Genomic DNA, 13,489 nt, shown 5'->3' on the forward strand with positions numbered 1-13,489 from the left:
ACTCAAGAGTCCTCCTATGCGCCTGGCATGCTGGGACTTGTAGTTTCTCTCTGCGGATTGGGCGTGCCGAAACGAAAGGGAAGAGGAAGGAGCCGATTTCAACTTTCCATGTTATGCAAATAGCTCCGTGTCCCTTCCAATCGGAGGGGGAGTGGGCGGGGCTCACAGTCCCGTGGTCCGCGGCCTCCTTTCTCTGTGCCCCTCTCTTTCCCTGCTTGGGGCGGCCGCCATCTTGTTCTCACCGCGTGTTGGCTGCGGAGGGTTTGCCGGACTCAGGTGAGAACTTTCTGTTGTCCTTCCCCCCCCCTCCCGTTGTTCTTTAGCCCCCCCCCCGGATTAGCCGCCCCCCCCCGCTACGCGGCTTCGCGCGCCTCGGTCGGCGGGAGGGGCGGCCGGTGCCCTGAGGGGCATGGGCCTGCCCGCTGCCTGAAGGCTGCTCGGCTTGTTCGGCGGAGCCTCGCCCCCTCCCCTCAGGGCTGGCGATGGGGGGCGCCCCGGGGCAGGGACCTTTCCCTCCCTTAGCGCTGGAGATGGGGGAGGGGCCGTCTCCCCGACCGTAGACCCCGGGGGCGGCGGGGTTGGCTGTTGGCAGGGCCCCCTGCCCGGGGCTGGGATGGGGGAAGAGCGAGCGATAATCGCTTCCCACCTCGCGCGGGCTGGGTATGGTGGGGGGAAGGGGGGGCCTCTCCCTTTGGGCTCCGACCACTTTTCTAGCTCCCCGGGGCTGGATTTTGTCCCTCCCCCTTTTCAGGGGCGTACGCCCCGTCGCTTCAGGTATCCGGGGCAATATTGTGGGGGGGTCTCTCTTATGTTCCTCCTCCTGCTGAAAACGATGGGGAATTTTCTCCTGTAAAAAAATGAACCTCCTTTCTCCCACCTTTGTAGGGGCTGCCCCACAAAATCCAGCCCTAGTTTCAAGATGCATCCACATGGGAACTCTTGTTAATGCATTAGGAGGCTCTGCGCTCTCTTCTCATAATAGCACCACCACCACCCGAGCCTAGCACCTTCCTTTTATTGCCAAGTATGGAAGTTGTGGAGGGGGGGGGGGTGTCTCTCTGCCAAACAGTGAAATTAATGCTTTCCTGGGGCAGAGCAGCTAAATGCCTCCTAAAAGAACTGTAAACAGAAAGTGTTGCATGCTGCTTCTTGGTCATGTTGGTTTTGGTTTTAAGGAAAGCCAGTAATCACGTCTTCTTATACAGTGGGCACGCTTTTTAACTTCATAATGGATGAGTTGAATATTGTATGTAGCTCTGTAGTCCGTGAAGGATATTGAGACAGTGGTATTTACATAGACTGTATGATAAAACTTATGCATTCAAAAATGTAGTGAGCTATTATACAGCTGTTTGAGATTAATCATGGAAATGGCAATGAAAGCTTTTCAAGTAGTTTATGGAAGACTTCCTTTTCCAATGTCACCTTGCCACTTTTACTGTAATGAAGTGCAGTAGTTTGAGATATTGCTGCTGTGAAATGCATGCTGTTTTGGAAAGTAAATTGAGTTGCTTGTCATTCACCTGTTAGAGGGGTTAGGGAGACACAGACTGATGGGATGGTAAACAAGTATTAAAATTAGGATATGCTAACTGTAACTTAAATTGACATGAAATTTAAACATATTTGCTTTTGTGTGCTATATCATTTAGATGATACAGCTTATATATATGGCTTATCTTTTGTTCTTGTTAGCAAATTTTTTTGCTTGTTACTTATGATATTGATGTAAAGAGCATGACCATTTTTATTAAAAAATAAAAGCAGTGTCACACAAAATTGAGCTTATTTGTGTAATAAACTTGTAATTTAACATTAGGCTAATATGATTGATATACTTATTTTTCAGACAGCATCATGAATCAAGAAAAACTAGCTAAGCTTCAAGCTCAGGTCCGAATAGGAGGAAAGGTAAGAGGAAAACAACATCAAATTTATAGAGGCACCTACCATGTCTTGTTTTCATTGTATATTTTAGAGGTCTGAAATAATATGTTATGATCAGGATCATAGCACTTTTTTTTTTTTTAATCCAAAACAGTTGGTTGCCAATATATGGAAAATTTATATGTTGATTTAACCATTTACATGCACAAGTTTAGTTCTTAAGTGTGGAAGGTTGTTTGTAGAAGCTTGTAGCGTGAAATATGAATAATACATTTTTCCATATTTGTAAGATTTGCTTAAATTTAAATTACTTGATTAATTGTCTTTTTGGCAGAATGTATTTTGTGCCTTTCTTAAAATAACTTTTGGAAAATAAGGAAGAGAAAGAAGGAAAGTGTACCTATTTCCTCTTATTGAGAACTTGTAGTAAAATACTTTTGTATTTTAAATAAGCCAGTGTAACTTTTAAATTCATATCAAGATGTTCAATATAATACCCATTGACTTAGTTTTTTAAAAAAAATCCTGAAACCAACATTTCCAGGTAAAGACTACTAAACAAAATTTTAAAAAATCATAACCTGAAAAGAACTTTGGGCCATAAAACTTTTGTGTACTGTAGAGAGGATAAGAGATGGAGGAGCATCATGTGATTTAAAATTTGTGGAATAGTGTATCTTTTGGGAGAGAATTGTTCATCTCTGTTTTGTTTGCTTTTGAACCTTAAAAAAGTGAGCCTGGTTGTCAGCCCAGGCCTGATAATTATCAGAGTGGCTTTGACAATAAAAGTGCAGCACTCAGCAACTCCCTTTTGTTGAAACTAGTTGATATTAGTACATGTGACTGCAGTGTCAGATCTTCAGAGTTGCTGACTAATGTTTCTTTCATTGTCTGATTTTCAGGGTACTGCTCGCAGAAAGAAGAAGGTGGTGCACAGGACAGCAACAGCTGATGATAAAAAACTTCAGAGTTCACTCAAAAAGTTAGCAGTAAACAATATTGCTGGCATTGAAGAGGTATAGTGGTATAATTATTTGCCCTGTCAATATTGTTCATTTTAAAAATAAATTGACATCTGGCTAGATGCTGAAGTGCTAAGAAAAGTTGGGTCTGATCTCCCGGACTTCAGTGAAACTAGTCTTGATTTACATAATTAGTGTAAAGGATAGCAGAATATACACTAGAAATGTTAAAATGCATGTTGAAATGCATGCTTATTGGATAGTTGACTGGTGGCTTACATCCCTACTTAAAAGCTAGCTTCCCATGTGCACTGGTTCCCAAATGCCTAATACAGAGGCAGCAGCACGGGGGGGGGGGGGAGCCTGCATGTAACCGTATACATGTGTACACTAATATCCCTAATTTACATCTTAATTACTTTAAGATGTTTGTTTGGAAATTGGCTGGTTGCTTGTGTTGCATATACCTTTCAATGGCTGAAAAACTCATATTTTTGTCTTAGTAAAATTTGTTTGTTTAAAATTGATTATAGTTAAACATTTGTGACTCAAATTAAAGTTACTTGTTGAGCAAAAACAGAGCACCTGATACTGTACAAAACATAAAGGGGAAACATAATGTGGATCTCGTTCTATATTGCAAAACTTTGCTACTCTTATGTTACATGGAAACTGAAATAATTAACATGGTGCTGATTTTTTTTAAACATTTGCGGAAACACTGAACATTTGAGTAGTATATAAGTTATGTGGTATCTTGCCCAGTTAGTAATAAAGGTTGAACCTCTGTGGTCCGGCACTCTGTGGTCCAGCAACATCTGTGGTCCGGCACAATTTTAGTTAGATGTCCAGTTATCGTCAGCATGGCCAAGTTTCCCACAGCCCTATAAAGTTTCTTTACAGCCACCAGTCTTGGCTCTTGGTGTTCTGTGCTGTTATCTAGCCCTGTTTTATCCCTAAATGTCTTCTGAGAGCCCAGTAAGCAGTGGAAGAGTTGATAAGGCTGCTAGACAATATTCACCTTCTGTGGTTTTGCAAATTCTCTGGCTTGGCACTGGTCAGGTGCCAGACTAGAGAGGTTCAACCTCTTGAATATTTTTAGAATATCTTTTTTTTATATACCAATTTTTGAAGGAATGTCTGAATTATTTTAATATTGACCTTCCTGGGAAAGTGGACCTTTCCATGTGGTGGTGTATACAAACCAAGAGACTGCTGAGATAATATGTAGAGGACAGTGATCTTCAGTTAAATGTTGTTGCAAGATTTGTCTGAAGAAACATAATGCATTTGATTAATTTTAAATTATGTATGGTGTACGTGGAGGCTCGCTTCTTCAATAAGCACTTATGTCTTCCATAGAGGGACTATGAATTATCCTAATTTTCTTTGGCTATTAATTTCAGCACTGTTAGTGTGCTCAGTGATATACAAAATACTAAGGTAAACAGTGCTTGCTTCTCTTTACCCAGAGCCCAAAATCTTAATATACAGACAAAACTCTTCAGATACAAACTGCTCTAGGTAAAAAAAAGGATGTTATCTGGACAATACTAGCTTCCAGTTTAATGAATAGGCACTCACTCCTGAAAGTTGGCCAGAACCACTTGTCTAGAACCAAATTTACATTAGAGGGCTCTATCTCTGCAGGACAGCTTGCAAGATTGAGGCCTCAGTGTGTAAGAACGCTTATCAGTGAGGTGGATAAAGAATGGTAAACTTCACAGAAGTGGTGTGTTCTTTAAGTGGACTTCCAAGTAAGAGAATGATCACCATGCACTCTTGAGAACTGCAAAAAGTTCCAGGCATAAAGAACATCATGTAGCTTTTTTTATAAGACTGTTGACTTAAAAACAGGTTGAGTCTAATTCTAAATTATTTTAAATTAATCTGTATTGTGTAGGAACTTTCACTAGACACTGAAATCTTCAGTATTTGTTTTTAATTTAGTCTGTGCCTTTTTCCCCATAACTTTTCAATTAAAAACAAATTGAATAGCTATAACGTTGTTATAAATATGCTGTTATTGTTTGTTTATCAGGACTTTTCCTTTCCTTAATTAAAATAAAGACATTTCCAAAACATTCTCATTTTACACTTATTTTCTTGTCTGCTTAAGAAAAAGACCTACATTTTCTTTATTTCTCTCTTCATCTAGTTTAAAGCAAAACCCAGGTATTTTCCTGTTTAGAGGCAGAAATGAATTAATGGTCCATCAAGTCTGGCATCCTGCCTCTGGCAGAATGTAAATCCAAATTCATAAGAAAAAAAGTGAACAATTGTCATACCTATGGTTAAGGAAGGAAGGTCCCAACGTGCAAAGGGACATCAGTATGATGGTGTGAGCACAGAAGTCTATGCTAGCAAAATTGGGGCCTAAGTATCCTGTGATATGCATGGGCGGATCCCTGAACTCTAATGGATTCCCTTTGACTACAGAAGGATTCTGTGCATGTAAAGGGGCCCATCTATTTGCATCATATTTCAGTATTTGGGCCTAAGTTTTCAAGTGTTTAGCTTGGGAGTAAGCAACTCTTTTTTCCCTTTCTAATCTCTTTCCTGATCCAGATGGTAATTGGCTTATACCCTGGAGCACAATGATTTAACCAAAACTATTAATTTAACTGTATAGTAACAATAGAACACACTAATCCATTGGTTGCTCATGTGTCTATCTGAATACTAGTTTCATAAAGCAACGTCCAGTTTGAGTTTTTGCATTTCCATTACATTTGCATGTCCTGCTATGAACCTATATTCCATTTCCCTTACAGGTTTGGCTAATTTTTTTTTTTACACTCAAAGAATTGTAAAGACTTCTAAATTCTCTAAAAGTAGTCTTGAATATTTAAAATTGTTAATAAAAACGATGTTGTTTTGCAGCATTTGTACAGTCAAAAATATTACCATATGTTAGTGACATGCATTAAATGTACTAATTGTTCTGTATTTAAATAGGTGAATATGATAAAAGATGATGGAACAGTTATTCATTTCAACAACCCCAAGGTCCAAGCTTCCCTTTCCGCTAACACTTTTGCAATTACTGGTCATGCAGAGGCTAAACCAATCACAGAAATGCTCCCGGGAATCTTAAGCCAGCTTGGTGCTGACAGTTTAACAAGTCTCAGGAAGTTAGCTGAACAGTTCCCAAGACAAGGTGGGTGTCCCTACTTGGAACGTCTTATTGAAGATTTTAAAAATATGTTTCTCCTTTTGGAAAAGGTTTGTGGAAGAATTTTCCAAAGTGCCTGTGTGACTTGGGTCCTCTAGAAATCTTTATACTTGGCCTAATACTTTAGATGATTTATTTGGATTAGTGAAACACAAACTATTTTCACGGTAAACTTTCCTTGTTCTTATGAGATACGACTTTCTCATGCAAGCTAGTTTTCTTCTATATTAATTATGCTACTTTTCCTAACATCTTGACTATCACAGTGTGTCTGAAACTGCCTTAGACTTAATGTTTTACAACTTTATGATGTGAGTAGGCACTTAAATCCCCCTGAATTATAACATTGTGATCATTAACTTTAAATTTATTTTGTTTGGCTTGCCAGTAGACATTAGATTTTTATAAGTTCTAAAACTACTTTCTATTCCCATGAATATCACCATGATATAAACCATTCTGCTCTTCACTTAATATTGCTACCCACTTAACAGTGTTGTAGTAATGTCACAAAAGGCATATTTTCAGTCTGTTTCAAGACTCTTTTACGTAGGCCCACTTACGTGGAAAAAGGCAAATCTCCTCAGTGACAAGGTTTGTCAGTTGTACTGTGTTTTTTAAATATTTTCCAATTTGAAGTGTACGGTTTTGTAACTCGATGAAGTATATCTTCCAGTTTCAGGAATATCAAATGAAATGCAAAAAGGTATATTGATATAAATTATTTCTAAACTGAAACTTTTAACTTGATAGAAATTTGTGCAAGATTTGAAGTAACTTTTATAGGCGGAAATAAAAGATTAGTGGTAGCTATACAGATACAATTCTGGGGATAAAATTATTTCAGGAAAATGCATACTACTAAGTTGGAATAAATTAGTTAATTGACTCTTTTAAACATAATTTGCTTTGCTAAAGCGACACTTCAATATTGAATATTTATTGTAATGAGATTTTTCCTAAAATGCTGCTTTAAATACATAAAACTAACTAATTCAAGGTTCACCTAGATATAGAAATCAGTTTCTTTTGTTAAGGAATTCATTTTGAAGTAATCACAGGCCTATCAAACAAAATGTTTTCCTCCTATAAATCCAGGATGAGTGCAATCCTCACCACCTCTCCTCCCATTTTCAACTTATTCTCAGATCATTAAAAATGAAACTAAATTACACTTTCCTTTTTTCATTGCACCTAGTTAATATCCCAGTGTCTGATCACTTCGTAAAGCCTTTGAAGCTAGATACATTGCTAATACAGGGGGTCCCTGCTATAAGTCGCCCCAGTATACATCCGTTCCACACTAAAGTTGTTGACATTTGTATGTACTGATGCGTTATAAGTCCTCCCATTCCCTGCTATAAGTCGTGCAAAACGCTACCCCCAATTTGCTTAATTGGAAGTCAGCCACAGGAAAAAAAATTCCCCACTTTTAGTTGTTTTGCTGTAAGTCCAAGTTTTTTGGAACATATCTTGGACTTATAGCGTGGATCCCCTGTAGTTTAAAGGCATTGTCTTACCGAAAGATGTACAGTCCTTGATGCAATTTGTATTGTGCCATCACAACAGAATACTAAAAGAGGGGCATGTGGTGGGGAGCAGGAACTGGCGTTTTGAATGTAACATTCAATTTGGGGAATGCATCTTTGTTCTCTGAATCCTGTTCATTTTGAACTTGCTTAACAATTGCTAGGCTATCTATAAATTTTCTTAGGAAAGAGAGATGGCAATCCTCATTCTGGGATGTATTTTGTAAGTAAGACATGAGAAGTAATTCTTCCCCGCTCTACTAAGTATTGATTAAGCTTCAGCTGCTGTATTGTGTTCCTTTCTGGGCACCACATTTCAGGGAAGATGTGGGCAAATGGGGAAAAGTCAAGAGAAGAGCAACAAAAATTATTAAAAGGTCTAGAAAACATGATCTACGAGAGAATTGGGTTTGTTTGGTTTGGGGAAGAGAAGACTGAAAGTGGTTATAGCATTTTTAATGTACATAAAAGGTTATTATAAGAAGGAAAAATTGTTACCACCTCTCAGGATAGGATAAGAAATAATGGGTTTAAATTGCAGCAAGGGCAGTTTTGGTTGGATATTAGGGAAAACTTCCTAACTGTCAGGGTGGTTAAACCCTGGAACAAATTGCCTAAGGAGGTCGTGGAATCTCTAACATTGGAGATTTTTACGGGCACATTAGACCAATGCCGAGAACTCTGCCAGTGATTTAAAGGGCCTGGTGTTCCAGCTGCCACCATTGCAACAGAGATTGGGATCACTGGGCCCTGATACAGTTGCCCCTTCCCCCATTGCAGGCCTCTTAATCAGTTAACTTCGTACACAGTGCTATTAGTATTGTTAACTGCTGTATTGAAGTTTAGTTTTTAATTTCTTCTTGCATATCGATGAAACTAGGAGTCCTTACTGCCACATTCATGCAAACAGAGGAATGAGATTCCTAATTTCAGACTTTCTAGAAAGTATAAATAAAATATTTTTGCACAAGCTCTCAAGGAAGCATAAAATATGTAGATGTAAAATGGAACTAGATAATACCTTATTATTCTAATGTCCAACAAAGTTAGCCATCCCTGAAAGAGCCAAGACTATTTAGATATATATTTTAATTCTTCTGTTTTCCCTATGTTTTAGAAAAGCACAGAGTTCAATTTAAGACAGAAACACCAAATAATTTTCTGTAACTAGTAGCCATAAGGGAGAAAAACCCAGTGTCTAAATTTCAAATCAAGAAGTCAGCCCATTCTGATGCATAAAAATCCTTGCAACCAGTCCACATTTAGTATGCTTCCTAAGATGTTAGAGAATTCTTGTGAGTAACAGATAGGAAAACTGGTAAGAAAGAATTGTTCTGTTCTGTAGATTTCTGCACTTTTGAGTAGATTTGTCAGGTATGCTGTATGTAGAAGGTACCAGTAGTTTTAAAGTTGTAGTTTTATTTAAATATAACTTACGATGGAGTGATAGATGTGTTATGGACTCCTGAAGGGAAATGCTGTACTTTTCAGAATGTTCTCTCCCTGTAGTAGTGACCTCCAACAGAAATCAGAAGTTAGTTGCCTGCTTCCTGATTTAACTGATATATTATGTTTTTTCTTTTGAGAGAGACAAGTATTATGTAAATGAGACTGTCTTAAAACATATACTTAGTACAAAACTTTTTTATAGTGTTGGATAGCAAAGCAACAAAATCCGAAGACATTGATGAAGAAGATGATGATGTCCCGGGTAGGTTTACTAGCGCATTCTATTTCTTCAGTTTTTAGATTATTGGTTATTGTTTGGATATATATTTCGATTTGTACAGCTAAAATTCTCTTGCATTTAGAGAGGCAATTTGGTATAATGGACTGATCATGGAATTGAGAGAAGGCACACTTGAATTTCAGCTTTAACACTAACTTACTGCGTGGCCTTGGGCAGGCCACTTTATCTGTGTCTTACCATCTGTGAAAAAGGGATAAATACTCCAGGCAGGCTGGGAGGGTTAACTATTTAGTATTTGTACAGTGGTTTCAGGATATAAATTGCCAAATGAATTTGAAGTATTAGTAATTGTGTCAGAGGCAACAAGGGGGGGAGCTGGCTTAAAAGCCAGTCTTACCTCTTCCCCTCCCCCTGGCACCATCTCTGTGGTGCTTCCTTTCTCCCTCCCTGTTCCCCCTGCCGCTGCCTCTGTCAGAGGCGGGGCGGGGGGGAGGAGAAGAGGCTGCTGCAGTGAAGCAGCCCTTGTCCCCAGACACCTGGCCACAGGCAGGGGCTGCCTCGTGGCAGCAATCCCTGTGTGGGGGGGGGTCTCAGTGGGAAGTTGAGGACCCCTCCTCTCCCCCTGCACATGGACTGCTGTACCAAAGCAGCCCCTGTCTGCAGTGACCCGGCCACTGGCAGGGACTGCTTTGCAGCAGCAGTCGGTGTGCACGGGAGGTCCCAAATTCCTGCTGGGTCCCCTAATCACAGGGGCTGCTACCAGCTGGGCGAGCAGGCTGGCTGAGTTACAGCTTGCACCAGGTGCAGGACAAAACCCCGTTGCATTTCTGCAATTTAAAATGCAGTAGGAGCTGGGGGCAGGCTGCCCAGCTCCTAGTGCTTTTTAAATTGCAGAAATGCAGTAGGGTTTGGTCCCACACCCGCTGTGAGCTGAAACTGAGTCAGGCTGCCTGTGAATTCATTGAGAAGTCATAAAAATTCTATCGACTACTCGAATTAGGGATGTTAAAATGCAGGTATTTAACTAAATTGGATTATCTTTTCAGATTACACTGTTTAAATACATGCTTCTTTCTGTATAAATAGATATTGAGCTTTACCTACTGCCAAGTTCTGAAAATTCTCAAAGAAAAAAAAAATAGAATCTTTACCTGGGAATGTATAGTCATGTGCTGCTGCTTTTCAGCCTTGTTCTTTTGAGTTGTTGGAAATTGTTCATTTGTTTTTAACACAATGATCTTCTCTATGCATCGGCATAGTATATTAGCTAAGGCACTGAAGAGGTTGTCAGGAGAGTTGTCATGCTGTGTAACTTTGAAGGTCCTTTTGATGTGTTCTAAAGTTTCTACCCAACTTCACACCTAGATCCTAATTTTAAAAGGTGTTAAGCACTCAATCCAGGTGAACTCATCAATAACCCCACTGAAAAGCAGCAAAACCAAGCAGGAGTTCTGTGGCACCTTGTCACCATTCAAGGCTCTGAAAATCAGATCTAAGTATCTCATGTTGAGCTTCCAAAATTAGTGGATGTTTTAGAGATTTAGATATTAACCTTCCTATGCCTCAAGTTCTTCATCTATGCAAATGCTACTCCTTTTGCAAATATATAGGTAAAAAAAATGTAATCATTATGTAAAATTAATAGCTATTCCATCTCTTTCAGATCTCGTAGAAAACTTTGATGAAGCATCAAAGAATGAAGCTAATTAAATCATTAATAGTTCTGGAAGCTGGCATGGACTAGATTTAAGAAATCAGCTATGTGGTTCCAAAGTTTTACAGAAACAGAGAACATCACCTGTTAATAGTTCATTAATATAAATATTTTGTATTTTAATTATGCTGTTTGTTCAGCATTTTCTGTCAGTTGATTTTGCATTTTGCACTTACTCCCAGGATCTGCTTTTTTGGTCAAAAAATAAGAGATGTCAGTGCAGTTTGAGGGTGCGTGCATGTGCGTATGTGTATGGTGTGGGTGTACATATTGTGGAGAACAAATTGGAGAACATTTCTACTTACCCTTCCTTTTGCCTTCAGAAATAGAAGTAAAACAGATCTTTACAATTGTTACTTTTTATTTCCACTAAATTGTGCACAGAAAGTGGTGAAAAATGCAAGTCTTACATGTCCACATTTCATTAGCTTGAGGCAGTCTTTCATTAAGACTTGGGTTTAATTTGCTGTGTTAATGATTGCATTTGCAAATATGTATCTCTTCCATGTTGAAAATGTTCACATGCTATTTGCAATCAACTTCATGTTGATTCCAAATGATACCAAAGACAGGATATCTACAACCTGCTTGGTATGGTAACATTTTAAGAAATCAGACCTAGAAGAGCTTGCTTTTTTTCCTTTCTAAAATTCCTTTCTCTCTCACTGTCTTCCTCTACTCCTTCCTTAACCTTAGCCAACTGTTAGCCTTAATTTCAAATCCTTTATTATAGAGCTGATGTTTGTTCAACCTATTCCACATAGACTAAGCAGAATGTTCTCCTCTTGATTGTGGGAGTACTTCCCAGGAATATTACTTGCTAATGTTAAGAGAAGAGCTAGATTGAGTCAATTCTTGAATTTGGATGTCTAGTTGGTAACAGTCTACTGCATCAGTTTTGCACAGTAGCATACTGTTGCTTAAAGGATTTTGAGCTGTTCCAGTGCCGTAAGTGCAACTACTAGAAGTGGACAAGACAACGTCATTCTCAAGGGCACTAGAAATTAGGAGTTTGGTACAGATGATTTTTAGTGTGAGAGAAAGAGGTCATTGATTATATTGCTGTAGCCTCCTGCTTGGCAGTTCAATGACTCTAAATCTAAAGGGATTTTTTTTGGCTTACCTAACTTTTCCTATAACCTACCTCCTAGGTTTGGTGTCATGCTTACAGTATATTATTAAAACCCACAAACCTACAATAGGCATTCACAGGAGTTTGGAGGAATCACTGGTACACTGCAGTATTTTCTGAACCTTCCTTCAAAATGCTCAGTGTGAATCCCTTTGTCAGAGGCTCTTGGAAGGTGCTTGATGTAACTTGCATCACAACATAGTTGTCATCACTGTTTGTGTCAAGGGCAGCTGTGGCTTAGGAAAGCCATTTTTCTCTACATCTGTCACCTTAATTATAGCTTAATTCTGAGACATATCAGCTTTCTGTGTAGGTTCATACACTAGATAACTGTAAAATACAAGGCTATCAGTACATGAGAGTTCTAGTGACATCAACATAAACTGCAAAAGCAGAGCTCTTGTGGTTTGTCATCTAGACTCAATTTATTTTATAGACTTGTTCAGTTTTCCTGTTATATTTTATATAATACATGGATCTTACTACAAAATAAAACCGTATAAAAGAGGAAATGTTCCCTCGTGTGTCATTTCCTTCTCTCAGTAATATCTGCTGAGGAATGTGTTGTTGCTGCAGCTGCTACTTTAAAGAGCCTTACATTTGTTGTCCTGAAGCAGTTGGTAGCCAACATAGAAGCTTATAGTATTGAGGAAGATCTTTGAAGACTTTGACAAAGCCCTTAGGATTCTCATCTTCCCCACCCCTTTTCCTGCTCATTCTAGACGAGACTCGCTTCATCTCATGGCTGCTCCAGCCTTCTACCGATGGTTCATGAAATGTTTTCACACAATACAATCTGAGCAAACTGCCCTTCCAATGCCTCTTCTGGCCCAGTGAGCAAAGAAAAGAGACTTGGAAGCAACCTTTCAGCTTTGCAGAGCATTTCCAAGGGGCATGAATGAAAAACATTTACAAGTTGCAACTGCGCTGAATTTACAGTTGTGCCCTATGTTTTTTTCACTACCAATCATTTAGTTACTGAAAATCCACATATTGTTGTATAAAGCATCGACTTTTGAAATAGCAAATGTGGTTAAAAATTGGAAAGACTAGTAAGAATCTGGAATAAAAATGTTTTGGTAAGTTTGTAATCTGACTTACTGATTCATGCACGAAAGAGACTCTCTTTAGTTCTTGCTATTTGGTCATTGTAACATTGCTTACCAGTGTTTGAAAATCAGCAAACTATATGGGCTATGTAGACTTACTAACTATCTTTTTTTCCACTGTATCCAAAAACTGTTGACCACTTTTGATTTGCTGCTGAAATGCTAGAGCTTAAAGAAATCCATTAAACTGATTTTAATTGAAAATAACCCACTCTTGTGGAAAATAGCTAGTGTACCTTTACATATAGCTAGGAAATTACTGGAACAGCCTTTGTGCGCACTGGCAGAGGT

The 13,489-nt window shown here is 38.9% G+C and overlaps 1 protein-coding gene across 1 annotated transcript; it reads left to right on the forward strand.

Annotated features, from left to right (window-relative positions):
- Nucleotides 1-132: 132 nt before the first annotated feature.
- BTF3L4 (basic transcription factor 3 like 4) lies at nucleotides 133-13,185 on the forward strand. Its single transcript, XM_075935969.1, has 6 exons — nucleotides 133-276; nucleotides 1,850-1,911; nucleotides 2,790-2,903; nucleotides 5,808-6,009; nucleotides 9,205-9,264; nucleotides 10,907-13,185. Exons 2-6 carry the CDS (start codon nucleotides 1,858-1,860, stop codon nucleotides 10,951-10,953), a joined length of 477 nt encoding a protein of 158 aa, XP_075792084.1. The 5' UTR covers nucleotides 133-276; nucleotides 1,850-1,857; the 3' UTR covers nucleotides 10,954-13,185.
- Nucleotides 13,186-13,489: the final 304 nt, after the last annotated feature.

The sequence above is a fragment of the Pelodiscus sinensis genome, chromosome 9 (genome assembly GCF_049634645.1).
Source record: "Pelodiscus sinensis isolate JC-2024 chromosome 9, ASM4963464v1, whole genome shotgun sequence".
Classification (NCBI taxonomy): domain Eukaryota; kingdom Metazoa; phylum Chordata; order Testudines; family Trionychidae; genus Pelodiscus; species Pelodiscus sinensis.